Source organism: Onychomys torridus, chromosome 8 (assembly GCF_903995425.1).
Source record: "Onychomys torridus chromosome 8, mOncTor1.1, whole genome shotgun sequence".
Taxonomy (NCBI): domain Eukaryota; kingdom Metazoa; phylum Chordata; class Mammalia; order Rodentia; family Cricetidae; genus Onychomys; species Onychomys torridus.
In genome coordinates this window covers 66,450,502-66,478,408 of record NC_050450.1, presented here as the reverse complement: position 1 = coordinate 66,478,408, position 27,907 = coordinate 66,450,502, and the positions used below count along the sequence as shown (strand labels likewise).

The 27,907-nt window shown below is 53.7% G+C and overlaps 4 protein-coding genes and 3 non-coding genes across 13 annotated transcripts; 6 read left to right on the top strand and 1 right to left on the bottom strand.

Moving 5' to 3' along the window:
- The first annotated feature begins 42 nt into the window (after positions 1–42).
- On the top strand, positions 43–3,268 carry Rpl23a (ribosomal protein L23a). The gene is made up of 5 exons (XM_036194720.1): positions 43–123; positions 612–795; positions 2,575–2,751; positions 2,969–3,038; positions 3,209–3,268. Exons 1-5 carry the CDS (start codon positions 99–101, stop codon positions 3,221–3,223), a joined length of 471 nt encoding a protein of 156 aa, XP_036050613.1. The 5' UTR covers positions 43–98; the 3' UTR covers positions 3,224–3,268.
- LOC118590496 lies at positions 472–540 on the top strand. Its single transcript, XR_004945791.1, has one exon. It is a non-coding gene; the product is annotated as a small nucleolar RNA SNORD42 (small nucleolar RNA).
- Positions 2,411–2,480, top strand: LOC118590514. Its single transcript, XR_004945804.1, has one exon. It is a non-coding gene; the product is annotated as a small nucleolar RNA Z17 (small nucleolar RNA).
- On the top strand, positions 2,830–2,894 carry LOC118590498. Its single transcript, XR_004945793.1, has one exon. It is a non-coding gene; the product is annotated as a small nucleolar RNA SNORD42 (small nucleolar RNA).
- Positions 3,269–3,412: 144 nt separating the features above from the next.
- Positions 3,413–5,589, bottom strand: Tlcd1 (TLC domain containing 1). Of its 3 annotated transcripts, none has more exons than XM_036194719.1 (4): positions 5,017–5,589; positions 4,788–4,870; positions 4,625–4,707; positions 3,413–4,286 (listed from the first exon to the last, which is right to left on the bottom strand). In XM_036194719.1, the coding sequence occupies exons 2-4, from the start codon at positions 4,849–4,851 to the stop codon at positions 3,903–3,905; spliced, it is 531 nt and encodes a 176-aa protein (XP_036050612.1). In that variant the 5' UTR covers positions 4,852–4,870; positions 5,017–5,589; the 3' UTR covers positions 3,413–3,902. The 3 variants fall into 3 exon arrangements, with proteins under 3 accessions (XP_036050612.1, XP_036050611.1, XP_036050609.1); XM_036194718.1 differs by having other exon boundaries at positions 3,467–4,286; positions 5,187–5,589; XM_036194716.1 differs by having other exon boundaries at positions 3,467–4,286; positions 4,788–5,226.
- Nek8 (NIMA related kinase 8) lies at positions 5,042–20,041 on the top strand. 5 transcript variants are annotated; one of them, XM_036194712.1, is made up of 19 exons: positions 5,042–5,327; positions 5,422–5,771; positions 5,859–6,016; positions 6,989–7,114; positions 7,522–7,688; positions 12,088–12,293; positions 12,521–12,753; positions 12,954–13,085; positions 13,744–13,952; positions 14,093–14,163; positions 14,251–14,432; positions 14,519–14,669; positions 15,617–15,693; positions 16,025–16,142; positions 17,886–18,036; positions 18,275–18,438; positions 18,536–18,694; positions 18,819–18,977; positions 19,365–20,041. In XM_036194712.1, exons 5-19 carry the CDS (start codon positions 7,642–7,644, stop codon positions 19,388–19,390), a joined length of 2,085 nt encoding a protein of 694 aa, XP_036050605.1. In that variant the 5' UTR covers positions 5,042–5,327; positions 5,422–5,771; positions 5,859–6,016; positions 6,989–7,114; positions 7,522–7,641; the 3' UTR covers positions 19,391–20,041. The 5 variants fall into 5 exon arrangements, with proteins under 5 accessions (XP_036050605.1, XP_036050603.1, XP_036050607.1 ...); XM_036194710.1 differs by having other exon boundaries at positions 19,362–20,041; XM_036194714.1 differs by lacking the exon at positions 7,522–7,688 and having other exon boundaries at positions 19,362–20,041.
- A 74-nt stretch (positions 20,042–20,115) lies between these two features.
- On the top strand, positions 20,116–26,515 carry Traf4 (TNF receptor associated factor 4). Its single transcript, XM_036194715.1, has 7 exons — positions 20,116–20,865; positions 23,669–23,720; positions 24,307–24,411; positions 24,483–24,644; positions 24,732–24,893; positions 24,978–25,133; positions 25,371–26,515. The coding sequence occupies exons 1-7, from the start codon at positions 20,723–20,725 to the stop codon at positions 26,001–26,003; spliced, it is 1,413 nt and encodes a 470-aa protein (XP_036050608.1). The 5' UTR covers positions 20,116–20,722; the 3' UTR covers positions 26,004–26,515.
- The last annotated feature ends 1,392 nt before the right edge of the window (positions 26,516–27,907 follow it).

Genomic DNA, 27,907 nt, shown 5'->3' with positions numbered 1-27,907 from the left:
TCACCCAATCAACGCTATGGATAAACTATCGCGAGGCTCTGATGAGACTTCATCCTATAAGCTCATGGGAACGAGAATAAGCAATCCTTTTCGTCAAGATGGCGCCGAAGGCGAAGAAGGAAGGTGTGTTGCGGCACGGGGCTGTGGCGGGTTGGCCTGGGATATCGGCATAGCGGACTCACGGGGAAGATGCCCACTGGGCTAAGCCATGGGGGATTTGTTCTGGAGCTGCTGTCGCGATTAAGCCCACACAGCAGTGTATGAGGACCGCGTGGGCCACGCCGCATGGGCTGGGCAGTGAAGGGAGTCGTAGAGGCGACCCAGCCGGCATCACTTGCCACTGATAGCCGAGCAGTTGGCTTTGGGAAGCTCCTTAACACCCACAGGGTGGCGCTCCGTGTCTCCAGACCTATAAAGGATGCCCTCTTTTTCCCCGTTATTCCGGGTTAATTATCTTCGCTTGCCAGTATCGTGCATATGATGGAAAGAATGTAGACTCTCCTGAGACCTATGATGTCCTCAAAGGAACCACTGATGCGCGTGTTGACAGGGCCGCCGGAAGGGATCAATTTCTGAACGCTGCACTCTAGTTACATTTCCTTCTCTCGCAGCTCCTGCCCCTCCCAAAGCCGAGGCCAAAGCGAAGGCCCTGAAAGCCAAGAAGGCAGTGCTGAAAGGCGTCCACAGCCACAAAAAGAAGAAGATCCGCACGTCACCCACGTTCCGGCGGCCCAAGACCCTGCGGCTCCGGAGGCAGCCCAAATATCCTCGAAAGAGCGCGCCCAGGAGAAACAAGTCAGTACTGACCCCAAACCTACTAGTATGTCGTAGGGCCCTAGGGTTGGTAGTTTACTACCCTACTCAGTAGCTTACCTTATAATTGTTCAATGTGCTGCCCCGGTGGAAGCGTGAGATCTTTATATGTTAATTAACGTGATCTGTATTTGAAAGTATACTTCAAGGAGCTGCTGCTTAGGGTTCCAATGTCGTGGCGTTTCTTGCTGGAAGGAACACATGAGTACCAGGGGAGTGGGTTGGCTAATTTATCTGCAACGGGCAGTGAAGACCTCCTAATTAATCTTGTGTAGAAATAAACTTTCAATTAAGGAAGTTTGGAGAAATGGAAAAAATGTGTTTACTGAAGAAGACGACATGAGAGGGTTGTGTATGTGGGGGAAGTACTTGAGAGCCACCTCATTTTCCTGTTTGGAATTTTGTCTGATAGGAGTCCTAACCTGCCTTCAATCAAAAGTTGGCCAGGTGTGGTAGCACACGCCTTTAATCCCGGCACTCAGGAGGCAGAGCCAGGAGGATCTCTGAGTTCGAGGCCAGCCTGGTCTACAGCTCGAGATCCAAGATATGCATCAAAACTACACGGAGAAACCTTGTCCCCAAAAAAGAAAGAAAAGAGAAAAACAAAGAGAAAACCCTTAAAGTACTTGGATGAGTAAAGATTGACTCCTTAGAATTTCAAGGTTAGGCTCCTGACTATTCAAGTTATTCTGAGCTGGGAATGTAGTTCATTGAATTCCTTGGTTCAGTCTCCAGCATTACATAGATCCTGTGTGATGGTGAAACTGTAATGCTTGGAGATTGAGGCCAGAGGATCTGAAGTTCAAGGACATCTTTGGGCATGTGATATGGGTCCTTGTCTCAGACCATAAGGGGTGTGTGTGAACTTGGTGGCTCTTGGATTTGAGGATAGCTTGTCTACATTGTAAGGCTCCCTCTCAAAAAGTCTGTAGAGCATAGCCAACATTTTTTCCCCCCTCGAGACAGGGTTTCTCTGTAGCTTTGGAGCCTGTCCTGGACTAGCTCTGTAAACCAGGCTGGCCTCGAACTAGAGATCCACCTGCCTCTGCCTCCCCAGTGCAGCGATTACAGGCGTGAGCCACCACCGCCCGGTTTGGTTTTGTTTTGTTGAGCTGAGGATCGAACCCAGGGCCTTGTGCTTGCCAGTCAAGCGCTCTACCACTGAGCTAAATCCCCAACCCTAAAGAATTTTTTATTCTGGGTTTGTTTGTTTGTTTGTTTGTTTGTTTGTTTGAGACAGGGTTTCTCTGTGTAGCTTTTGCACCTTTCCTGGATCTCACTCTGTAGACCAGGCTGGCCTCAAACTCACAGAGATCCACCTGCCTCTGCCTCCCAAGTGCTGGGATTAAGGCGTGCGCTACCACCGCCACCCGGCTCCATAGCCAACCTTTGAACAGAAGTTTGTCTCTTGTCTTTTTGGGGGTTGGGGGGGGGCAAATCTGTCCTCATAGTAAAGTGCTAACATGGAACTCCAATGGGTGAATGTGCATGAATTAAGCATGATTCTTTAGTTACTTCAAAGGGTGAGGACTCTCCAAGTAAGAGAACATGCAAGTTTTGGCTCTTCATGTGGAGTTTGGCCCCCCAGGAGGGTCCAGGTGCATGTGATGACACTGTTTAGCGACCAAAGTCTGATAGAAATGATTGCTATTACTGTCTGATGCACCTACTCTTTCCTAGACTTGGGTTCCAAAGTGTAGCCTCTCTTAAACCCTGGGCCCAGGGCAGTTTATTCCAGTTTGTTCCTCCCATCCATGCTAGGCTTGACCACTATGCCATCATCAAGTTCCCCCTGACCACCGAGTCAGCCATGAAGAAGATAGAAGACAACAACACACTTGTGTTCATTGTGGACGTCAAGGCCAACAAGCACCAGATCAAACAGGCTGTCAAGAAACTCTATGACATTGATGTGGCCAAAGTCAACACCCTCATAAGGTGAGAGGTTCTTGGCAGAAAGTTTGTGTGGGTTCACTAAACTGTCCTGTCCTTTCGTGGTGACTCTCAGACCCCTCTTTGCAAATGATGGAAAACTCAATATTTGGAAAAGAATGACACCAGCAAAGGAACCACTGATGCAGTAGAGGGGTGACAGGCAGAATGTGGGAGGGCTTGGATCTGTGAGCATCCAACTGAGGCTTCCTTCTCCACTCAGGCCTGATGGAGAGAAGAAGGCATATGTTCGCTTGGCTCCTGACTATGATGCTCTGGATGTTGCCAACAAAGTAAGCATCCTATCCACAGTCAATTCTCTTGTGTAGCTGCTGTATCTACATTCAAAATCTGCCTTTACTTCTAGCAAGCCTCACCCTCCCCTTCTTGCCATCCCAGGTCATTTACTTAACCTTAAACATTCCAGCTCCAAAAACATACCCTTTTTTGTTTTGTTTTTCAGATTGGGATCATCTAAACTGAGTCCAGCTGGCTAATTCTAAATATACTTTTTCACCATAAATAATGCTGCTTGTCTTTTTTTTCAATTTTGATTGGGCTGGGGACATTGTCATACTGTGGTATGCACTAAGGTAACATTGCATAATTACATATGGTGGGTGCTGGGGAAGCCCAGCTCTGAGCCAAAAAAAAAAAAAAAATCTTATTTACTCCATTGGAACGTACCATGATGCCATTGTTAAGGCTCCCAGGCTAGAGCTCAAGTACCAGAAGTATTTATTACTTCAGACAAGTGTTAGTTGTCCTGGGACATGCCTCCATCAGAGGTTCAGAGCACAAGCTTTACAAGAGTTTCTTCTTTTATCCCTGGAAGAGGCTGTTGTGAAACCAATACCAGAGTTTGGAAGAGCAGAGGGTTATTTAGAGTCGTCAGCATCCATTTCAGGGTGATATGGGTTGGACAGTGTCTTGTCCTCACCCATTCTATGCCCAACCGGTTGGTCTGCTTCCCTCAACCCTTGCCCGGGAAGGACTTCAGAGAAGAGCTTTCATTAGTGTTTTCAATAGTGTGGGTGTAGGCATGAGGTGGGAGGCTGGCCCAGAATACACCCAGGCTTGAGGCAGAGTCCTAGTTTATGTTACAAAGCTGTTGGCCAATCTTGCTGTCCCTGCTACATGTCCTGGATTATCCTTTCTCACTCAGTCAAGAATTTGTCTTTGTGTTGGCGGCTGGGAGCACGTTGAGGGCAGAAATCAGAGCGGAGAAGGCGGGAAAAGTAAATGAGGATCATCAAGTCCAGCATGAGCAGAATGACCAACAAAAATGTTCCCAGGGTCCTCTGGCCAGCATACTGCAGGAAGAACTTGGTGAGGTAGACCTGAGGGGCCAGGCGGAAGAAAAAGTACATGACCAAGTTGACATACTTGTTGACCCGGTAGAGGAGTAGATCCTGGGCGTTGTTTATCTTCATCATCATCCTTAGGGTGAGGAAAATGTTGCTGACTTCCACCAGCAGCGTTAAGACTCCACCACCAACAAAGCTTTTCCAAAAGATACCAGAGAAGAAGGCACCCATAGCCTAGGGGGGGAGTAACACAAGGGAACGCTGAAAAAGGTGCCATACCATTCCAGGGCACATGAAGCCAACAAACAGCTGAGAAATGCCAGTTTTTAGAGCTGAGTTGTTTTCATTCACTAGGAGTAGACTTTGCCCATTAGGGTCTAGCTCTCTATGACATTCCTAGTCAGTTTACCTAGATAGTAGGTGACCCAGGCACTCTGACCCCAGAGTGAGCAGAAACATTGAGACTCCTAGGCAACCTAGAAGCCTGACACGACTGGGGTTAATAAGATGGCCTCCCTCCCTGGCTCACAGGGTTGTGACCGTGTCTATCACATCACCGGCTTCTCACTTACCATGACATGATGAACAAGGTATTCCCAAGAAGCTCGAGTCTGTTTACTAACCACAATGTCCACCGTGTCGTGGATGAAGTATCCTAGTGGGGAAGGAAGAAATGACTGAATGCGCTTAGCTGCCTTCCCAGCCTCTTACCCTCAGCCTCTGGGTAGAACCTACCTGCAGAGAAGCAGACAAGCAAGTAGCCAGAGAGTGACCACGCCGTCTCAATCTCCACCAGCATTTCAGGGGTTTGCCATATGCTGAAATGGAGGAAAGGGATGTTCTCGCGGTTGCAGCCTCCCGGAGGACCCTCGCCTCCCCCAACACTTGCCAGTCCCAGGGCGCCCTGCGCGCCCACTATTGGCTGATTGGAGAGTGAGGAGGGGCTTGGCCGAAGCCCAGGTACCTCGGGTTTCCCACAGCCGTTCTTGGTTGGGTAGTTTTCCAAACAGGGAATCAGGTGAGCTCCTTGGCGTCTGTTCACCCGTGAGTGATGGGAATAGCAACAAGGAGAATAGTCCGAGCACCCCGCGAAGGCTCCCACGGCCATCTCAGTACCCCGGGTTGTTCACTCACCACAGCAGTGCCCAGATCCCTGATACAATGGAGTGGGTGAAGGAGACGAGTAGGTTGTGCCAACGCCAGGTGCGCAGGGGATCGATGCGCACGTGAGCAGGCAGAGGCAGGCGACAGAGCGCGCGCCGGAGTGCCCGGAAGGTCAGCGTGGCTCCCAGGAGCAGCGGCCAGGCGGGGTGCAACAGTAGGTGCATGCTGGTCCTCCCTGCCGTCTGTCTGTCTGTCCGCCCTTTAGGCCGACTCCTCCGCCAGTTCTGGGAACACTACTCCGTCTTTGGCCAGCGCGCCACGATCGCCTCTACCGCGGGCCGCCAGACCCACAGTTTCGCGGAGCCCTCAAGGCCCCTTCGCTCCTCCCCGCGCTCCCGGCGAGGCCTCTGCCCGCCCCTGCCGCCCCCGCCCCGCCCCGCCGCCTGCTCCCGCCCCTCGGGCGCCTCTGCCGCGAGAAGGGCGCGAGCCCCGTGTCCCCCGGGGCCCCGCCCGGATCCCGCCGACTTGGAGCACGTAGGAGTTGTCCCCGCCATCGTCGCCGAGGCACCCCTCTCTGGCGCCTCCCGACAGCCGAAGGAGTCCTCGGCTCCCCTCGTGCGTACAACCTCAGTTTCTCCGCCGCCACCGGCTCGCACACCCTGGGCGGGTACGGCGAGAACGCTCCTCTCTCAACTCTTTCAGGGCAGAGCTGGGCGGGACCATCACACTCCAGGGTCGGCGAAATCCTGGTCCTGGCGGGTAGGGAGCGCCGTCTCGGACCACGGATCCGCCCAGACGCGATTCCTCTCCAGGACCTAGACCGACGTGTTTACCTGCCTCTCCCGCACCCCGAACGAATGGTGCTTAGGAACTGTTGAGTCACCCGTCACCACACCTCCCCTCCCCACCACTCGGGCTTCTGGAGCCTAGCGGCTGTCACAGTCCTCCCTCAGACAGTCCCAACCCTCTTCTGGCTCCTTGGAGGCTGGGGCGGGGAAGGCTGCGGATTTGCCCAGACAGCTGGGGTGACCCTCTCTCCAGGGTAGTGGCCTGAGGCAGTTGCGGCTTCTGGCCACTAGGTGTCAGCCTGTCCTCACTGTGGTGCGGGGTCCAAGCCCGCCTCACAGTGAGTAAGGCGGTTTTGCGGAGCGGGATATGCAGACCCGGAGGAAAAGCCTAGAGCCGGTGCGGGAAGAGAAGGGGTGTGCTTTAGGGAGGTGGAAGTAGAGGACGCAAACAGAAAGTGGGGACTAAAACAGTGCTTTAAAAGGAAAAAGAAAACCCCAGCTCGGGCACCCAGGGATCAAAGCCTTTTGGGTGTTTGCTGTCTTCCCTGATGGTTCCCGGTTTACACATTAACTCCCATGGGGCTCCAGGATCACCCAAGGTCCGGTCGGTTACTAAGTGACAGCATGATGTCTTGGGTGAGCAGTTTACCCCCTTTTCTGCTCCCAAGTTGCAGTTTGCTCACTGGAAAGCCTGTGCACCAGCCGACTCTGGCCTGAGCCAGCGACCGACCGCAGGCTCCCTCCCGACTTTCCACGTCGGCTAGTTTGGGGCGGGGCGGGGACAAAAGATAAACATCCCTTCCCACGCCTTCCTCACCCATTCAGAAACAGGGTAACCCTTAGCTAGCTCCAGAATACTGGGGTTCTATAACTCCCTTAGAGCAGCGGCGTCATGAATAAGGATTAAATTCACCCTGGTTGAAACCCCAGCAGTGATACTGACGAGCCATCTATTTCTGAATAGAAGCGTAAAACCATCTCGGGTTTCCCCCCATCCTGACACTTTCGGGTAGAGGTTTACTTCCACTCCCATCTCACCCCCAGGAGGCTCGAAAAGCGCACCGGTGACTGGGCCCCCTTATGGCAGAGTTTCGTGCGGCGTTCTGAAAAGCCAAGAGCGCCGTGCTTTGTAGTTAGGACAACCCGGAGACCACGTCACGTACTCTCCAGGTGAATCAGTTTGCCTATCTGGGGTTTTCCGGGTCTCTCCCTTGGCAAACACCGAACAACCCCCGCTTCCCGCCCCACACAGCAGGCTCTCGGTGGTTTATCCTTTACGTGCCAGAAAGGAATCCCTTTATCTTTCTGAAGTAGTGCCACGCCTAGGCAGCGGGGACTCGATCCTCGCTTTCCACTCGCGTTCAGCCCTAGAGGGACGATCTTGTTTGCGCGGGTCGACTTAAGTGAGCGCCGCATCGGCCTATGCCAAATCACTCGTGTGCAACGTGGCTGTACGGTGCCGAGCACAGAGGGGCTCGCCCAGAAACCGGGAATGTCTATTCTCCTACCCCTCGTAGTGGGCAGGGCTGTTGGGGAAACGCGATTGACAGTCAAAGAAAAGGCGCGGGTCTCAACAGGCGCCCGGGTCCCGTCGGCTCCGCCCTGCAAAAGTCTTACAGCTGGAAGGCGGAGCTCCGGGATGGGCGGGTCCGCGCACGCGCCGCACGCGAATTCCAGCAGCGTATCTGAGACATGAGATGGAGAAGTACGAGCGGATTCGAGTGGTGGGAAGAGGTGCCTTCGGGTGAGCCAGGGCTTTGGGGGAGGAAATGCTAAGGGAGAAAGAAAATAAACCCTAATTCTGATCAAGAAATCCTGGTCCTGCTGGCCCCGCCCCGAAGCGGGAGCGCATCTCCGGGATGCCCCGCCCAGGCATCCTGTTCTTAGGTCTAGGCGGGAGGCCCCGCCCCCGGCGGAGTCACGCCCACCAGACCAGCCTGTGCTTTTGGAAAATAGTTGTTCCTACCGATTGCTTGTTCTTTGCTGCAACTGATAATGAGCGTTAGCTGCACAGATCAGACTGCCTGGAGTCTATATACAGTTATGACCAAAACAGGCGTGGTACTTCCCCTTTATGAACTTAGCCCATAGGAAATTGATACAAATAAACATGTTGTAACAGTTAGTGAAGTTTGAACAGTTATAGACAGTTATTATAAGGCCGCACACCACATGGGATGGTATATGCCTGTAATTCCAGTACTTGGTAGCAGACGTAGGATCGTTATTGTGAATTCGAGGCTAACCTGGTCTACGTAGAGACTGTCTCCAAAAGGAAAAAATAAAGACCGAAAGCCAGGTTTTCCAAGCAAGCAGGCCAGGGCAACTTAGTGCTACCCATCTTAAATTTTAGAAAAAGAAGAAAAAAGGGGACTGAAGATGTGTATCAGTGGGAGTGCTCCTGCCTAGCATGCTTGGATTTGATTTGTAAGTTCCAAAAGGCAACTTTAGGAGTCCACCAGGAAAGGAAGGATTTTCTAGGAGGTGAGATGTAAAGTCAAGTCTTGAAGAAATGGGGCAGAGTCCTTCTAGCATGTGAAGGAGCTTTGCAAAGGTCTTCGACAGGAAAATATGTATAGCATTCAAGAAGCGGAGAAAAAGACTAGTGTGGTTGAAATGTAGTGGGCAAGGTAAAGAATGTGATTGTCAAGGAGGGCAGGACCAGATCGTGATCTTGTAAACTGAAGTAGGAGGTCAAGTTGATTTAAAGTATAAAAGCAAGAGGGTTTTGTTCTTGTTTGTGCTAGGGATTGAACTCACAGTATCAAAGAACTACACCCCAAACCAGGGAAGAGTTTTAAAACTGAAATGGGATGTGGTGACCCATGCCTGGAATCCCGGCACCCCTGGAGGTAAAAGCCTGAGGTGAAGAATTTCAAGGTCTTCAGCTAAATGTATGTGTTTCATTGCAAGGTCAAGGTCAGCCTGGGCTGTATGAGATTGTGCCTCTGAAAAAGAGGCAAGGGAGTGACCTAATATGATCCATGTAGATTTTATAAGGGCATTCTCAGGATGAGGCTGTAGCTCAATGTTAGATGGCCCTGGATTTGGTCCCCAGCACTAGGAAACTAAAATGCCTTATGTCTGCTAGGTAGAGTTTAGATCTAAAAGTAATGGGAGTGGAAGGAAGCCAGGGGATACTTTTTGTTCTCTTTTGTTTTTCAAGACAGGATTTCTCTGTGTAACAGCCCTGGCTATCCTGGAACTCACTCTGTAGACCAGGCTGGCCTTGAACTCAGAGATCTGCCTGTCTCTGCCTCCCGAGTGCTGGGATTAAAGGTGGGTACCACCACCGCCCAGCTTTTTTCACCCCCAGGGGTGAATTTTTTAAGTAAGAAATTATTATCATTGCCAGAAGCAATTCAGTTGTCAAAAGCTCTGATGTCTGAATTCTTTCTATAGACCTCTACTTAGAAAACCATTTCAGAAACTTGGTATCTCAGGCGGTGGTGGTGCACACCTTTGATCTTGGCACTCTGGATGCCGAGGCAGGCGGATACCTGTGAGTTGGAGGCCAGTCTTTGCAGAGCGAGTTCCAGGACATCCAGAGCTACCCAGAGAAACCCTGTCTGGGGGAAAAAAAAAAAAAAAAAAAAGGGTGTGTGTGGGGGGAAGAAACACAGAATCTCATGCTTACAAAGCTGAGGCTAGATAATTCAAGGCCAAGCTGGGGGGGGGGGGGACGGGGATACAGTGAGTTTTCAAGGTCATCCTGTGCTACATAGTAACACTCTTAAGATAACTCAGTGGTTTAGAGCACTTGTTCTTCCAGATGACCCATTTCTAGTCCTTGTACCCACATGGCGGCTCACAACCATCTGAAACTCTAGTTCCGGGGATCCAACACCGTCTTCTGGCCTCTGTGAGCACATGCAGGCAGGCAGGCAAAGCATTCATGCACATAAAATAAATATTTTTAGAAGCCTAAAATAAAGCATTTTCTTTTGTAGATGAGACCACAAGTTACTTATGAATGCATTGAATAGATTAATATATAAGGAAATCATGCTGGTAAGACTGAAAACATAGTTTTTTTTGTTTTTTGTTTTTAAAGATTTATTTATTATGTATACAGAAGAGGGTGCCAGATATCATTACAGATGGTTGTGAGGCACCATGTGGTTGCTGGAAATTGAACTCAGGACCTCTGGAAGAGGAATCGGTGCTCTTAACCTCTGAGCCATCTCTCTAGCCCCCCCCCCTTTTTAAAAGATTTATTTATTTATTTTGTATATAGCATGTATGAATGTATGACTGCAGGCCAGAAGAGGGCACCAGATCTCATTACAGATGGTTGTGAGCCACCATATGGTTGCTGGGAATTGAACTCAGGACCTTTGGAAGAACAGCCAGTGCTCTTAACCTCTGAGCCATCTCTCCAGCCCTGAAAATATAGGTTTAAAAAGGAAAAATCCCAGCTTTATATAGGTCACAAGGAGGTTTAAACTTTTTTTTTTTTGCTGGAGCTGAGGATTGAACCCAGGGCCTCAAGCTTGCTAGGCAAGCGCTCTACTGCTGAGCTAAATCCACAACCCTCAACATTTTTTGTTTGTTTATTCTTGTTTTTCAGACAGGGTTTCTCTGTATAGACTTGGCTGTCCTGGAACTCACTGTGTAGACCAGGATGGCTTTGAAATACCCTCCTGCCTCAGCCTGCCCGAGTGTTGGCATTAAAGGCATGCCCCACCATGCCCAGCTGGTGTGTTCTTTCTTCGGAGTGTAGAGGTCAGAAGGCTGCTTGAGGGACTTCTGCTCTCATTCATACCGCATGGGTGGGGTGGGATAATCAGGCTTGGCAGTAAGTGCCTTTCTACTCTCTGAGTTAGCTCGCTGGCCTTGTTTTGAGACCTCAGGCTGACTCTAGCTGACTGTGTGGCTAAAGATGGTCTTGAAATCCTGAAATCCATTTCCTCTTGTCCTGTCTCCCAGAGTGCTACCATTATATACATGTACCACCACCACTGCTATTTATGTATTTATTTTTAGAGGTTTGTATTTGTTTTTGTTTTTTGAGACGGTTTCTTAGTGTAGCCTTGGCTGCCCCAGAACTCACTCTGTAGCCCAGGCTGGCCTCCAACTCACAGAGTTCGGCCTGCTACTGCCTCCGGAGTACTGGGATTAAAGGCTACATCACCCCACTTCCCAGCCCGAGATTTTTTTTTTTTTGAAGATTTGATGATTTTATGTCATATGTATGAGTCTTTTGCATGCATATATGCACATTTGCTATGGTCATGCAGTGCCTCGGAGGCCAGAAGATGGTGTTGGACCCCTGGAACTGGAGTTAGACAGTTGTGAGCTGTTATGTGGGTTCTGGGAACCAAAACGTGGGCCCTCTGGAAAGCAGCCAGTACTCCTAACTGCTGAGCCATCTCTCCAGCCCAAGATTGATTAATTAATTATTATTGTGGGTTTTTGTTTGTTTGTTTAAGGCAGAGTTTCTCTGTGTAACAGCCCTGGTTTTCCTGGAACTCACTTTGTAGACCAGGCTGTCCTCGAATACACAGAGATCTGCCTGCCTTTTGCCTCTCGAGTGCTGGGATTAAAGGCATGAACCACTATGCCTACCTCCAGATTTATTTATTTAAGTTAATTCATTTTTATTTCCCTGGTGTTTTGCCTATATGTATGTTTGTGTGAGAGTGTTGGAATCTGGAGTTACACACAGTTGTGAGCTACCATGTGGGTGCTGGGAATTGAACCCCGGTCCTCTGGAAGAGCAGCCAGTGCTCTTAACTGTGAGCCATCTCTCCAGCCCCCAAGATTTATTTTTTATTTATTTAATTTTTTGAGCTGAGGATCGAACCCAGGGCCTTGCGGTTGCTAGGCAAACACTCTACCACTGAGCTAAATCCCCAACCCAAGATTTACTTTTAACATTTTAATTTTGTGTGTGAGTGAATGCCACCTGTGGAGGCCAGGAGAGGTCATCCAATCTTTTGAACCTGGAGTTACAAGTGGTTTGGCACCTACAGATGTGGGTGCTGAACCATCTCTCCAGACCATTTCTGTTGTTGTTCTTACCAGACTGGCTTTGAGCCCCAGGCCCTCTTCAGCCTCCCCCATGCCCGGCTTGATCATCTAACGAGCATGTGGTCTACAGGCTGCCCTAAGCTTAGCTGTCGCCTGCTCTGTGTCCCTAGGATAGTGCACCTGTGCCTCCGCAAGGCTGACCAGAAGCTGGTGATCATCAAGCAGATCCCAGTCGAGCAGATGACCAAGGAGGAACGGCAGGCAGCCCAGAACGAGTGCCAGGTCCTCAAGCTGCTCAACCACCCCAACGTCATCGAGTACTATGAGAACTTCCTTGAGGACAAGGCCCTTATGATTGCCATGGAATATGCACCAGGTAGGCCAGATGCCTTGCCTCATCCTAGAGGGGCCTTTCCCAGGAGAGCTGGACACCATGAGGTGGCTTCCTTCTGGAACGGACTTGGCTGAAGGGCAGAGGTCCCACTTGTGTGAGACCCTGACAGGCTCCTTGCCCTCTCTGGTCCCAGTGTCCTGTTGCGTTAAAGCAGTGGGTTGTCCCCAGTGTGGAAAAGTCCACATCTTGATGAGCTCTCTGGGCCACAGGTGGCACCCTGGCCGAGTTCATCCAGAAGCGCTGCAATTCCCTGCTAGAGGAGGAGACCATCCTTCACTTCTTCGTGCAGATCCTGCTTGCGCTGCATCACGTGCACACGCACCTCATCCTGCATCGGGACCTCAAGACCCAGAACATCCTTCTTGACAAACACCGCATGGCCGTCAAGATCGGTGACTTTGGCATCTCCAAGATCCTCAGCAGCAAGAGCAAGGCCTACACGGTGCCTGGATGTGCAGGGGCACCGAGGGTCTTGATAGCTGGGCTTACTTTACATTTCCTGCCTCTTCCTCCTCCCTTATGTGGTCCTTTGAGAGGAGCCCCTTGGCCTGCTCTGAGAAGCTATCCCCAGATGAGTCTCTGGCCGGACAGAGCCTCTGGTCCTCTCTTCTCAGGGTTGTAATACAGACTTCCTTCCTGCAGGTGGTGGGTACTCCATGCTACATCTCCCCGGAGCTGTGTGAGGGCAAGCCCTACAACCAGAAGAGTGATATCTGGGCTCTGGGCTGTGTCTTATATGAGCTGGCCAGCCTCAAGAGAGCCTTCGAGGCTGCGGTGAGTACAGACACCCCTGAGGGACTCAGACCTCAGCTCCTTTGCCATAGCTCTGACCACTTCTGTGTTCCTTCTCTTGTGGCTTGCTGAGTCACGTCAGCCCCTCACCTGCTGGTGGGTTACCCCAGGGCAGGGCTGTGTCTCTCCCTTCCTCAGACGAGGGTAGGGCTTGAGTCCGGTGTTAGCCTGAGAATTCCCGAAGGGATGGATGTGATCTCGGACTCTTCCATCAGATTAGAGACATTTCCGAGAGCAAGCCTGGAGTTTCCCAAAGCACCTGGGATTTCTGCGGACATAGTTGAAACTTCCTCATCAGACTAGGAAGTTCTGAAAGCAGTGTTAGGCTCTCCTTCCATTCTGCCTTCTCTGATAAGACTGGGTGTCATGAGGGTAGACCTGTGTGGTTTTTGTTTTTTTAAAGATTTATTTATTATGTATACAGAAGAGGGCGCCAGATCTCATTACAGATGGGTGTGAGCCACCATGTGGGTGCTGGGAACTGAACTCAGGACCTCTGGAAGAGCAGTCTCTTAACCTCTGAGCCATCTCTCCAGTCCTAGGCTAGACCTGTTTTTATTCCCTCAGTGGGAGAACTGCCCTATCTGAGAGCCCGACCCAGCACGCACTCTGGCCATTCCTACATGTGGTACCTTCACAGAACTTGCCAGCCCTGGTACTGAAGATCATGAGCGGCACCTTTGCACCCATCTCTGACCGGTACAGCCCTGAGCTGCGCCAGCTCGTCCTGAGTCTGCTCAGTCTGGAGCCTGCACGGCGGCCACCCCTCAGTCACATCATGGCGCAACCCCTCTGCATCCGGGCCCTCCTCAACCTCCACACCGATGTGGGCAGCGTCCGCATGCGGAGGCCTGTGCAGGGAGATGGGTTCTGGGCCACAGGGGCGGGCGGGCACCCAGTGGGAACACAGATCTAGAGCTAACCATGTGTGTAGTCACATAGGACTGCCAAGGATAGGACTTGTCCTGAGGCCCCTCTGTATCCTGCAGGGCAGAGAAGTCCCTGACCCCAGGACCATCCATGGCCCCAGGGAGCCGGGCCACCAGTGCCCGATGCAGGGGTGAGTGAGTCGGGACCAGCTGCTGGAGCTCCTTAGACTCCTTGCCCTTTCCACTAGTTTAACTGGCCTCAAACCCTGTCTTTGCAGGTGTTCCTCGGGGACCCGTGAGACCGGCCATCCCACTGCCACTGTCTTCCGTGTACGCGTGGGGTGGTGGCCTCAATGTTCCCCTGAGGCTCCCGATGCTCAACACTGAGGTGGTCCAGGTTTCTGCCGGGCGCACGCAGAAGGCTGGCGTCACACGCTCCGGGCGCCTCATTCTGTGGGAGGTCAGGTTGGCAGAGGGCTGGTTCTGGTGAGGGTGGGAGACCAGAAATGGAGTTGGGGTCCTCAGGCTCCGCCCACTCCCCTGCAGGCCCCGCCCCTAGGCACAGGAGGAGGCACGCTGCTCCCAGGGGCAGTGGAACAGCCTCAGCCCCCGTTCGTCTCCCGTTTCCTGGAGGGCCAGTCGGGTGTGACCATCAAGCATGTGGCCTGCGGGGACCTGTTCACGGCTTGCCTGACTGGTGAGCTTGTCAGGGGAGTACTCTGGAGACAGTGCAATTTCTCTCAACCCAAATCGGTCAATTAATGCTTCTCTCACCTAAAGGGTTAGTTACCGCCTCTATCTCGCAGCGCTGAGATTTGCTGACTCCAGCGCCTTTGCGTGGCACAGCAGGCCTGGCAGTGAGCGTGTTGTAGTATCCCCATTTGACAGATGGGGAAACTAAGGCTCTGACTGGTCCAAAATGACACACTGGAAGGAGACCACCTATGCCTTTTCCCCCGTCCTGCCTTTCCAGCCCCCTTTTCAATGTCTTCCCTCCTCCTCCTTTCAGTCCCCCCCCCCTCACACACACACACACTGGAGATTGAACTGAGGATCTTGTACATGGTGGGCAAGCATTCTACTATTGAGTTGCAGTCCCCGTGTTTTTTTTTTGTTTTTTTTTTTTTTAAGATAAGGTCTTGCCCTGTAGTCTCGGCTGTCCTGGAACTCTTAGAGATCCATCTACTTCTCCCTCCCAAGTGCTGGAATTAAAGGCGTGCACTACCACAGGCTGTTTTTACTTTACTTTTTTTTTTTTTTTTTTTTTTTAAAAGGCAGTGTTTTACTAAGTTTGACCAGCCAGACTTGCAATTCTCCCTTAAGTAACAGACTGGTGCCACCAGACCAGGCATTAACTTTGATTTGTGTGTGTGTGTGTGTGTGTGTGTGTGTGTGTGTGTGTGTGATATTTTGAGACAGGGTGCCTCTGTGTAGCCCTGGCTATCCTGGAACTCACTCTGTAAACCAGGCTGGCCTCGAACTCACAGCGATCTGCCTGTCTCTACTTCCTGAGTGCTGGGATTAAAGGCTTGCACCACTTGCCCTGCTTAGCTCCCGGTATTATCTCCCTCCTCCATCCTCTGGGTGAACCAAACTAGCCGAATGCACCCACTCTCCTCTCGTGTTCCTCTGCCCTCCTCCCAGACCGAGGCATCATCATGACCTTTGGCAGCGGCAGTAACGGGTGTTTAGGCCATGGCAACCTCACTGACATCAGCCAGGTGGGTGTTCCATGTACCCTGGAGAGGAGAAGTGAGAGGGTGGCAAGGAGCCCTCTTTGGAGAGCTGATAGCAGATTGGGGGCAGGGGAGTTCCCAGGAGCCACATGTGCCGCTAGCTCCCAGGCTGCACCTGTTCTGGGTCAGCTCAGGGGAAGTACAGAAAGCTTCCCCAGTAGCTTCCCACCTGTTGCTGTCTGCGTGCTGTGCATGTGTGTGGTTGGTGTTAAAGAGACAGTTGTTTCTGAGAACTTGCAGCCTCTAACTTCCTGCTTGCAGGGGAGAGGACAAGTCTGATACACCTCAATGACTCTACTTTTTCCCCTCTCTCTAGCCCACTATTGTGGAAGCCCTGCTGGGCTATGAGATGATACAGGTGGCCTGTGGGGCCTCTCATGTGCTGGCCCTGTCTACAGATGGAGAACTATTTGCCTGGGGCCGAGGAGATGGTGGTAAGGCCACTTCCCAGTTCCAGCCTTTAGGGTCTGTCTCACAGCTTTCTCCGTCATGGTTTGTCCCTCATCATGCCCATCTTCCTCTCCATGGCCCATTCTTTCCTTCCTATTTTTCCTCGAGTCTGTTCATTCATTGGACAAACCATTATTTCATACCTACCATGGGTTTATCCTTTGTTAGGTGTTGAGCTGGTAAGATGAATTCGATGTTGCCAGATGTGGTGGTGCAGGCCTTCAATCCCAGCACTCAAGGTTAGCCTGGGCCACAAAGCAAGTTCCAGATTAGCCAGGGCTACATAGTGAAACACACCCCTACCCCTCCACCCGTTTCTCTGTGTAGCTCTGGCTGTCCTGGAACTCACTCTGTACACCATGCTGGCCTTGAACTCAAAAAGATCTGCCTGCCTCTGCTTCCTGAGCACTGGAATCAAAGGCATGCACCACTATTGCCTGCCTGAAACCCTGTCTCAAAAACAAACAAAACAAAACAAAAATGTGGATTCATTCAGGCTTATGACATAAGGGAGATTTTGTTCTTCTGACAGTACTTACCTTTTTTTTGCAATCCTGGAACTCAAACTTCACACACACAGTAGTAAGTACATGCTCTATCAATGACCTATACCCACAGCCCACCCAGCTGGGTACTAAAAATGGCGATGTCATAGATGGGTTCCCTGTCCTGGAGGTCTCAAGTGTAAAGTGTGTGTGTGTGTGTGTGTGTGTGTGTGTGTGTGTGTGTGTGTGTGGTGTATGGGGGGGGTGGGAGTTGGATGCTAGAGAATACCAGAGCAAAGATTAACACTGGAATTAAAGGGGGCAATTTCAACCTGAGGAGGCGACATTGGATAGGGCCTTTCCGTTTTATAAGACAGAGTCTCGCCTGCAACGTGCTGTCTTGCTGCCTCGGCCTTTTGAATGTTAGGATTCTTTTTTTTTTTTTTTTTGGAGCTGAGGATCAAACCCAGGGCTTTGCACTTGCTAGGCAAGTGCTCTATCACTGAGCTAAATCCCCAACCCCCCCCCTTTTTTAATAGTTTATTTAATTTTATTTTATGTGCATTGGTGTTTTGCATGTGTGAGGGTGCCAGATGCCCTGGAACTGGAGTTACTGGAGTTATAGACAGTTGTAAACTACCATGTGGGTGCTGGGAATTGAACCTGGGTCCTCTGGAAGAGCAGCCAGTGCTCTGAACTTCTGAGCCATCTCTCCAGCCCCGAATGTTAGGATTCTTAAAGTTTTGTTTCTTTTCAAATAACGTATTTTTAAAGTGTGCATTGGTGTTTTGCCTGCATGTATGTCTGTATGAGGGTGTTGGATCCCCTGGAACTGAAGTTACAGACAGTTGTGGGCCGCTATGTGGGTGCTGGGAATTGAACCTGGGTCCTCTGGAATCGTAGACAGTGCTCTTAATCGCTGAGCCATCTCTCTGACCTGTTTGTTTTTGAGACAGAACTTCGTTATGTAGCTTCAGCTAGCCTGGGATTCACTGTAGCTCAGGCTTGCCTCACATTCATGGCAGCCTTCCAGGGTCAGCATCTTGAGTGCTGTGGTTGGTTAGAGGTGTGCTCCATCACAGCCAACTGCTGGTGGAATTACAAGCAAGGCTTTAGAGGATGTCAACCAGCTGTAGGGCCTAAGAAAAGCATTTCAGGGTGAGAACAGCCTTCCCTCACCCTCTTTGCATCCTGGCATTACCACCCCTAAAGTTCAGAGCAACCCCTTGTTGTTTCTTGTAGGGAGGCTGGGACTCGGCACAAGGGAGTCCCATAGCTGCCCCCAGCAGGTGCCTGTGCCTCTAGGGCTCGAAGCTCAGAGAGTTGTTTGTGGTATCGACTCTTCCATGATCCTCACCTCCCCTGGCAGGGTCCTGGCCTGTGGAAGTAACAGGTAAGTAGATGCACCAGAGTGCTAATCCTGCCTTTCCATTCCACCCTCCTCAGCTACAAAGCATTTCAATACTTGTTGCCTCCCTTCTTCCAAGGATCAGAACGAAAGAGGGATGAAACTACTGTGTGATTCAACTCAGTAGGATCTGTCTTCTGGTGGAGACAGATCCTAGCAATCCCGGCAGAGGCTAGTGGAAAGGCAGCCCATGCAAACTTCTGGCTTCTGGCTCCATCCTTAGGTTCAACAAGCTAGGCTTGGACCACATATCCCTGGAGGAGGAGCCTGTTCCCCACCAGCAAGTGGAGGAGGCCCTTAGCTTCACACCACTGGGTTCTGCACCTCTGGCCCAGGAGCCTCTGCTGTGTGTGGACCTGGGCACGGCTCATTCAGCTGCTGTGACTGGTGAGTAGGACCCAGGCATGGGAGGCTGTAGCGGGATTCAGCTGGCCTCCTCCAGACTTCTGTTCAAGTGCCCTTTGTTTTCTTCCCGTCCCTGCAGCCTCTGGTGACTGCTATACTTTTGGCAGCAATCAGCATGGGCAATTGGGCACCAGTTCTCGCCGGGTCAGCAGGGCGCCCTGTCGGGTCCAAGGCCTAGAGGGCATCAAGATGGTGACAGTGGCCTGTGGGGATGCCTTCACTGTAGCCATCGGGGCAGGTGAGGGTGGGCAAGGCAAGCATGTGGTGGGTTATGCTCAGTACCTTCCCTTTGGAGTCATTCTTACTGTCCAGTGTTTAGCTGCTTGCTTAGGCCGTGCCCTGCTCTTCTGAATTCTTGGCAGAGGGGGAAGTTTATTCTTGGGGCAAAGGAGCCCGAGGTCGACTGGGAAGGAGGGATGAGGATGCCGGACTCCCTAGGCCAGTGCAGCTGGATGAGACTCATCCTTATGTGGTGACTTCAGTGTCCTGCTGCCATGGGAACACTCTCTTGGCTGTTCGATGTGAGTTTCCTTTTCCCGTCTCACCCACCCACACCACAGGGGGTTAACCCAGCTCTCTTCTACTCTATACTCCCATCCTCAGTAGTTACCCAGAGCAGTCTTCTGCCCCCAGAAAAGTGAAAGCAGAACCAGTGGGAACAGGAAGGGGATGTGTAGAACACCAGGCTTCCAGCCTGGGTGAGCAAGAGCTGACTCTACTGCTCTCTAGGCCTCACTTGAATCCTTTCTTCTAATACTTCCTGGATCCAGCTGATATTAAATGTCCACTTCTGGCCTGGCAGGAGGGTTTTGGCTCCAGGGCTCAATGAGATCAAAGGTGGGTGATGCTTGCTGTAGGCCCTGCCTCCAGAAAGGCTGCAGGTACTCCTCTCTGATACTCTGCAGCAGTCACTGATGAGCCAGTTCCCCCCTGAGGCAACAGGATCATCCGAGAGACCACCTCTGAGTGTCCTGAAAACTGCAGGTGCCTGGGAAGACTGTTTCCAGCTCCTGGATTGTGTCATCAGTAAGGTGGAAAGGCCACTGGAGGCCACTCTGTTCCCCCCAAGCCCCCGCCCCCAAACTCCTTATCTTACTCAAGTGTCTCCAGGCTCCAGTCTGGCAGGAACGAACAGCAGGCTGGTTTTCAAAGACGGCTAAAAAAGCACACACCCCCACCCCAAGCCCGGTTAGAAATACATCCCTGGCGGTGTCCTCGTGGAGACTGATGCCATGCTTTGCAGTAGGGCAAGCCAGGGCTTGTTTGGACTGGCCATTAGGCCTGCATGATCTCTGCATTGTTGCGGGAATCCTATCCCTACTGCATAGCTTGAGGCTGATAGGTCCGAGGGAGTCCCCTTTCAGTCTTTCCCGAGGCAGGGGTTTGCTCAACCTGAGTGGGTGCCCCCCACCTCCCAGGGCGGGGAGTACTGGAGCTACTGAGTGGTTGCCAAGGGAACCCTGCTGAAGGTTGCCCGTCACCCCAGGCCATTTCCCAGACCTAAGACTGGGGAAAAATGTAGCAGGCCAGACCCGACCAGTTTCTCAAAGGTTTGAAAATAGCGCCAATAAAAATATCAAATGCCTGCTTGGCATATGGTCTCTTCTGGGGTGGAGGTGGCCTCCAGACACCCCAAGACTGGGCTGGGCCCGACTGTGGTGTAGGGCAGCGGCCGGGAGGAATGTGGGCGCAGTCAGAGGCCGGAGGCGGGGGCCAAGGTTCCGCTGGCCCAGCGCCCAGCCCAGTTTCCTCGCTCCAGCTGGGTTTTCTCGGATCCTGTTGCCAGGCTTCGCTGCCTAGCACCTGGAAGCAAGCGCCACGGGTCCCCGGGCGGCGCGTGGCGCAGGAGACCTCAAAGTGGCCTCTAAAAGAGTCAAGTCTTCGTGGTGCGACCCGACCAGGCACCGTCCCAGCGCCAGGGGCCCCCCACTTCTGGAAGAATCTCAGCCACACTCTCAGTTCCAGAGAAGCCTCCGCTTCCGGGGGTGGGCGAGGCTGACTCCACTTTCGAAGCCGGGGCCGAGTGCCGGGAGCGACCGCATGCAGCGGAGGAGGGCCCGCGGAGTGGGCGGGGCGCGAGGGCGGGCTCTAGGACCGCGGGGGCGCGGCTCCGCCCCCTCTTCCGGCGGGCGGGGTTGCGGACCCGGGCGGCTCGCGGCCGCCAGTCGGCGCCGCCCGCAGCCGGGGAACGCGGCCGGAGCGAGGCGCGGGCTGTGGGGCCGCCGCGTGCCCGGCCCCGCTCGCCCGTGCCCGCCGCCAGCCCGCCATGCCCGGCTTCGACTACAAGTTCCTGGAGAAGCCCAAGCGGCGGCTGCTGTGCCCGCTGTGCGGGAAGCCCATGCGCGAGCCCGTGCAGGTGTCTACTTGCGGCCACCGCTTCTGCGACACCTGCCTGCAGGAGTTCCTCAGGTGCGCGCCGGGGGCGGTGGGCCTCGGCCGGCGGGGCGGAGCGGGGCGGCGGTGGGTGGGTGGGTGGGTGAGGGCACTGCGTGGGGCAGGGCTCGGGCCCGAGACACGTCGGGTCTTTGTCTGCGCGGCCGCCCGGTGACCTCAGGAGCGCCCACCGTGATGTCAGGGGGCGGCGGTGACGTCAGGGCTCTGGGGAGGACCCCACGTCCCCAGGCGTAAGGTCGCCCGGGTCCCTACCTGCCCAGCTCCAGGTGGGGAAGACTCCGGGAAAGACGCCCTGCCCGACCCGTGGCCGGCCCTTCCCCCCCACCTGAGCCCGAGCGGCCGCAGCCTTGAACTTTGAATCCTTCGGGGAGGGGAAGGACAAAGCCTCTCCCGCGCGGCACTGCACGCCCCTGGAGTTTTCACCCGTCCATCCTCCTCTTGTTCTCCCTGACGCTGGGAGAGCGGCCGCTATTGTTCTCCCATTTCACAGAGGTGGAGGGAAAGGCTGCGATTTGCCCAGGGTCCCACGCTTACGGTCTTAGCGGGGGGATCCAGCCCGGGCTGCGTGTGCTCACGCAGGAGAGGTTGGACTGTGAGTCTGGAGTGTGACGGATGGTCGGGGACGCTGGCGACAGGGCAATTGTGCCCGGGTTGGTACTTGGTGTGCCCTGCCTTCTCAGGACCCAGGTCGTGCCTGGCCGCCTCCGGCATCCGTCACATTTCTGGGCACCCTGTGCGGTCTGGAGTCGCCTGGCCCTGAGGGCTGCGGTGTGGGAGGGGAGATCGGGGAGCCCCGACGCCGGTGGAGGTCGTGCCCTAGAACACACGGAAGGTCAGGTCGGCCGCGGGCCGAGGGGTACTGTCAGGGAGATCAGCGTGAGACTTGTGCCTCAGTGTGCCATCCCACTGCCCTCCGCAGAGCCTGGCTGGCGGAAATCTCAGCAGGCCCTTTGTTTTTTTGTTCCTAGCAGCCGCGGGCTCCGGTTCTCACGTAGGCTCCTGCTCAAGCTGCTGTGCGGCCCCCTCCTCCCTTCTTTTCTCCCTCCTCCCTCTGGCCCTCCTCCCTGCCGTGTACACACTTTACTCCTCTACAGACACACGGGCCCATTGTCTCCTCAGCTCCCTTCCCGGCCCTCTGGTTTCCAGATGAGGCCAGCTGAGCCAGCCCCCTCCTCCGGCTGACCCACCCTTACTGCCTCGGGGAAGGAGCCAGAAGGGGGCTGTCGGGCCCAGTTCCCTCCTCCTCCTCCTCCTCCTTCTCAGGCCCCTCGAGGCTGCTTCTGCCCCTCCTCCTCCCGGAAATCCCCTCTTCCTCTCCCACTGCCCCCTCCCCCCATCCTGTCTTCTCCCCTGGGCTTGGGCCTCCACTGCTCAGCCAGGAGCTGCCTCTGCCTTCTCCCCTCCCCCATCGATCGAGTGTGTTCTGTGGCCTCTGGAGGTGGTTGAGCAGGCTCTAACCCCCCCCTCCACTATCACCCCTACCCTACAAGTTAGGTTGTCCATAGCCTTGGCCAAACCTTTGTCCTGGCTGGGCCCCAAGCTGCAGGGTAAGCCTCTGCCTGAAGCCTAGGGACTTGCCTTAGTCCCCTCCTCTCCAAAACCACTGGGTCAGCACATTCCTGAAGCAGCCAAGTGGACCCCCTCCCCCTTGGTCCAGTCCTCTCTCCCCACTCCTGCCGAGGCTATTACTCAGGTTGTGACAGAAAGACTACTTGCCCTGTGCGTGCAGGCACACCTGTTTGCTGCCTGAGCACGTATTTGTTCTTTGCATCCAGGACATGGCCACTAGTAGCGGGGCCAAGAGGAGGTCTTAGGAAGTGGACTGGGCACCTGGGGTGTGGACTGCCCAGGCTCTGGAAAGTGCTTTTACATAGGGCTGCCATGTAGCCTCTGCTTCCGCCCTGAGGCTTGCCTGCCTCCCGCCTACCTGACTCAGATCTGCCAGGAATGCCATGCCTAGGGCCCTCTGTCCTGCTGGGTGAGCCCTTGTCTTGCCTGGGCCATGGCAGTCATGTGTGACAGGTCTTGTTGGGGTCAGCTAGGGCAGGAAGAAGCATGCTGCCAGGCTCTACGAGTGTGAATGTCTGGGTGGAGACTGGGAAGAAGGGGGACAGGAGAGCTGGCAGGGGTTGGGGTCCCCAAGTTTCAGAAGCCTTGCCTGTGGTAGAGCCTGAGCTGTGGAGTTGCCACAGATGTCCCTGGGTGCTGCCTCACTAGGAGCCTGGGTGGTGGTGATGGTTTTGGTTTGTTTTGTCATCTGAGTGAACCCATTCTAACCCTTCTCAGGCAGGTGATGAAGGCTGGGTGAACAGGGGAGGGCCAGAGGCTTTACTTCCCTCCTCTTTGGGAGACACCCTCAGAGAGGAGAGGGATAGCATAAAGTGGCCTCAAGATGACCTTTGCCCTGGTTCTTGGCCTGGTACAGACATGGAGCTGGGTAGTCCTGGCACTTCATCCAAGCCCATCTTGTATACCCTCCCATCAGCTTTCAGAATAGCCAATGAAAACCATTTTGGGAGAAGGGGGTGGCAGGCTGCCTGTTTCTTTCAAGTCCAGCTGCTGTCCTGGGGGGAGGGGATGCCAGCTGCCACCTGTTGGGTAAGTGCTGCCCAAGACAGCTGTGTCTGTCTGCACCGGACCTGGAATACCCTTTGCAGGCTGTCTAGCACCCTTGAAAAGCGGGTTCCTAATGACCTCTGCTTTCCCTTTCCCTCAGCTATGCCTGACTAGGAAGGGGCCTGGCAAGGGAGGGTGGCTACCCTTGTTGAGGGAGTGAGGCCCAGGGTTTGAGCCTTGACCCTGCTTTCTCCCCTTTCAGTGAAGGAGTTTTCAAATGCCCTGAGGACCAGCTTCCTCTGGACTATGCCAAGGTGAGTACACACTGCTAGGTTGGAAGCTGGGTACATAGATAGACTGTTACCCTTGGTGGAGGCTGGAGCTGTTGGCAGCCAGCAGGCACAGGGCCAGTGTCAACCCCGAGCCTCAGGATCTCAAGCCCCCACAAAGGTGGCCTGTTCTCTCCCACCAGGCCAGTTTGCAAACGAAGGCTGTGTTTGCCCTGGGGGGCAGGCACAATGCCCAGCCTGTAGGGGTGCACAGAGCTGCTCTATGCCCATAAAAAGTGTTCCCTCCTCTTCCTGTGGCAAGTTAGACCTGTGGCCAGGGGCCAGGACCCTTCCACTAAGAGGAAGGAAGCGGGGGAGGGAGGATGGTAGCCTGTGACTGAGCAGGCTGGTGTGATGAGGTGTCCCCTTGAAGGGAGCATGTTCCTGTACAGGCATTTTGGGGACCCCAGGTTCCAAGTCAGAGTAGGTACCACCTACTGTACCCTTCATCCTAGGGCACAGAGACAAATAACCTGAGAGCTCAAGAGGTTCTAGACACAGCCGGCTCAGTTGAGAGTTGGGGTGAATGTGACTACAACAGGCTCTGATCCCCCCCATTCTCTGCCCACAGATCTACCCAGACCCTGAGCTGGAGGTCCAGGTGTTAGGCTTGCCTATACGCTGCATCCACAGCGAGGAGGGTTGCCGCTGGAGTGGGCCACTCCGCCATCTGCAGGTGAGGCGGCTCTGGGCTGGGGAGCTGGACTGGCCTCACCCGGCAGATGCTGACTGAGTCTCGCCCACCAGGGCCACTTGAACACTTGCAGTTTCAATGTCGTCCCCTGCCCGAATCGCTGCCCAGCCAAGCTGAGCCGCCGCGACCTGCCTGCCCACCTACAGCACGACTGTCCTAAGCGCCGCCTCAAGTGTGAATTCTGTGGCTGTGACTTCAGTGGGGAGGCCTACGAGGTAGGTGGGTCCAGGCTGAAGGTGAAGGGAAGGGGAGGTCCCCAGAAGCTCAGGCATCCCTGAACTCAGCCCTTGTGCTGTTTTTAGAGTCACGAGGGCATGTGCCCCCAAGAGAGCGTGTACTGTGAGAACAAGTGTGGTGCCCGCATGATGAGGCGACTGTTGGCCCAGCATGCCACTTCCGAGTGCCCCAAGCGCACCCAGCCTTGTGCCTACTGTACCAAGGAGTTTGTTTTTGACACCATCCAGGTGAGGCTTTTACTGACCTGTGTGCTGTGGGACTGGGTAACAAGGACTCGGGTTAGTGACCATGGTGTCTGTCTCTGGTCCCAGAGCCATCAGTACCAGTGCCCACGGCTGCCTGTCGCCTGCCCCAACCAATGTGGCGTGGGCACTGTGGCTCGGGAGGACCTGCCCAGCCATCTGAAGGATAGCTGCAGCACTGCCTTGGTGCTCTGCCCTTTCAAAGAGTCTGGCTGCAAGCACAGGGTGAGATGCCCCTTTCTCGGCCCCCTTTGGCCCTTGAAATCCTAGCAGAGGATCAGTTTGCTGGCACAGCTAAGGCCCTTATGGGTCCCCCTGGCCAACTCCTGATTCTTCCCAACACCCTCTGCCATCGTTCTGTGGAACTGGGTGCCTGCTACCCCTACCTGCTGCTTCTCTCTCCCAGACCTTCCTCTTTGGGTAACTTTTTTCTTCCCCCGTGGCCTTGGGTTTTACCAACAGTGCCCTAAGCTGGCGATGGCACGTCATGTGGAGGAGAGTGTAAAGCCACACCTGGCTATGATGTGTGCCCTGGTGAGCCGGCAGCGGCAAGAGCTGCAGGAGCTGCGGAGAGAGCTGGAGGAGCTGTCCATAGGCAGTGATGGAGTGCTCATCTGGAAGATTGGCAGCTATGGGCGGCGTCTCCAAGAGGCCAAGGCCAAGCCTAACCTGGAGTGCTTCAGCCCGGCCTTCTACACACACAAGTATGGCTACAAGCTGCAGGTGTCCGCCTTCCTCAATGGCAATGGCAGTGGTGAGGGCACGCACCTCTCCATCTACATCCGTGTGTTACCAGGCGCCTTTGACAATCTCCTAGAGTGGCCCTTTGCCCGCCGGGTCACCTTCTCCCTGTTGGATCAGAGCGACCCAGGTCTGGCCAAGCCACAGCATGTCACGGAGACCTTCCACCCTGATCCAAACTGGAAGAACTTCCAAAAGCCCGGCACTTGGCGAGGCTCCCTGGATGAGAGTTCTCTGGGCTTTGGCTACCCCAAATTCATCTCCCACCAGGACATTCGAAAGCGAAATTACGTGCGGGATGACGCAGTCTTCATCCGTGCCTCTGTCGAACTGCCTCGGAAGATCCTCAGCTGATGGTTGAGCCTTCTGTGCTGAAGCCGGAAGGGAAGTGGGACAGGACCTCAGCCACTGGCTGAGACTGGAGAGGGGGCCGGACCCCCTTTCAGCTTCTTTGGCCTAGGCTGTTAGCCCACCATCCTCTCCCTACACCACCACCCCACCCCTCAGGTGCCTCCAAGTGGTGCTTCAGCCCTGGCCCCTGGGGGGAGCAGGTCTCGGGGTTATCAAGGGCTGGAAACAAGTGATCCCAGGGCCTGTCTCCCCTCCTGGGCAGGGCAGACATGCCTTGGTGCCAGCCACATTCTACCTGGACTGAGGTGCCTGCTCAGGTGCTATGTCCCAAGAGCCATAGTGGGGGTGGGGGCATTGGAAAAGGGAGGGTAGCTATAAGAATCTGCCTTGAGATTAATCTCTCTCTCCATTTACCCGGTGTTACCCTCTCTGGTTATTTATTTCTTTAGTGCCAGGAGGGCACAGCAGGGGAACTCTGATTTTTAATAAATCCTGAATTGTATTTATTAACTTGATTCCAGCCTGTCTCCTCCCAGTTGGTTAGGGTTCTGGGAGGCTGGGCCCAACAGAAGGAAAGGGGCTGAGCTGCTGCTCTGCTCGCAGCCAGACCGCTCTCTGGTGGACAATGTGGGAACTGCAGCAAGCTTTGTGTGGGCACCTGCAGCTGCCCTCCGGTGGTTTGATGGATAAGTGCAGGGACCGCTTTTCATAAGGCTGGCGTTTCTAGTTCTACCTCACCAAAGACAAGCTCTCTGCTTAGGCAGGTGTTTATCAGTAATTACCGTGTGTGTATACATGTGCGGGGACAAAGGTCCATGTCCAGTGTCCTCCTCAGTTACTCTCAGTTACCATTTTGAGTCAGGGTCAAAAATCCTGGTGCTCACTGATTCCACAAGACTGGTCGGCCTAGTCGGCCAGTGAGCTCCGAAGATATTGCCTTGGCTGACCCTGCACTAGGGTGTTACAGGTGTGAGTTGTGTGGTTGTTGTTTTTTCACAGGTGAGGGGATCCAAACTCAAGCCCTTGTGTTTTATAAGCACTTCTACCAAGGCAGCCATTTTTTTGGGGGGGGGTGTTGGTTTTTTTTTCAAGACAGGGTTTCTCAGTGTAGTTTTGGTACCTGTCCTAGATCTTGCTCTGTAGATCAGGCTGGCCTGGAACTCGAGACCCTTCCCCTTCTGAATGCTGGGATTAAGAGCACTGCCCAGCTTCCTGAGGCCTTTCTTATGCTTGTACCATTAGAACGGGCCTTCCTGAAGAGTTACTGAGGCTGCATGCATAGTAAGGGCTTAATGTCGGTCAGTACTCCATGTGTACATAGCACTTGGATTCTCTTACCTGGAGTCTCGTTTGCTTTCTGTACAGTTCTGAATGGTTGTCTCTGACTACATACATTTCACCAATCAACTAAACAGAAGCAAACTGACTCCTTCAGCTAGTTTAGGGCAGAGCCTGGAATTCTGTATTTTGTTTTTTTCCCTGGTGTATGCCACAAACCACTCAACACATGTCCACCCTCGATTTCATGGCTAGGATTCTGTAGACATACAGCTCAATTTGGGCAATAAATTTGGGCTTGCTTTTGTAAGTTAGTTGGCTCTGTGGGGTTAACTACCCATTATGGTAAAGTGACTTGCTCAACTGGTCTTGGCATGTGATCTTGACAGGAGCCAATTCACATTAAGTGCCTTACTTAGGGCCTAGCACTGAGACTGATAAGGGGAATGTAAGGGGCTGTTCTGCAGAGGGAAGTGAAGGGAGGAGACAGATGAGAGCTGGTTACCGCTCCACTAGCCCTACTCACCTAGGGGGCCATGGGACCTTAGTTGAGAAAGCCAAAATGGTCCCTTATCATACAACCCACTTGCTAGACAACCTGGAGACTAGAGGAAACCTTGGCCTTTAGC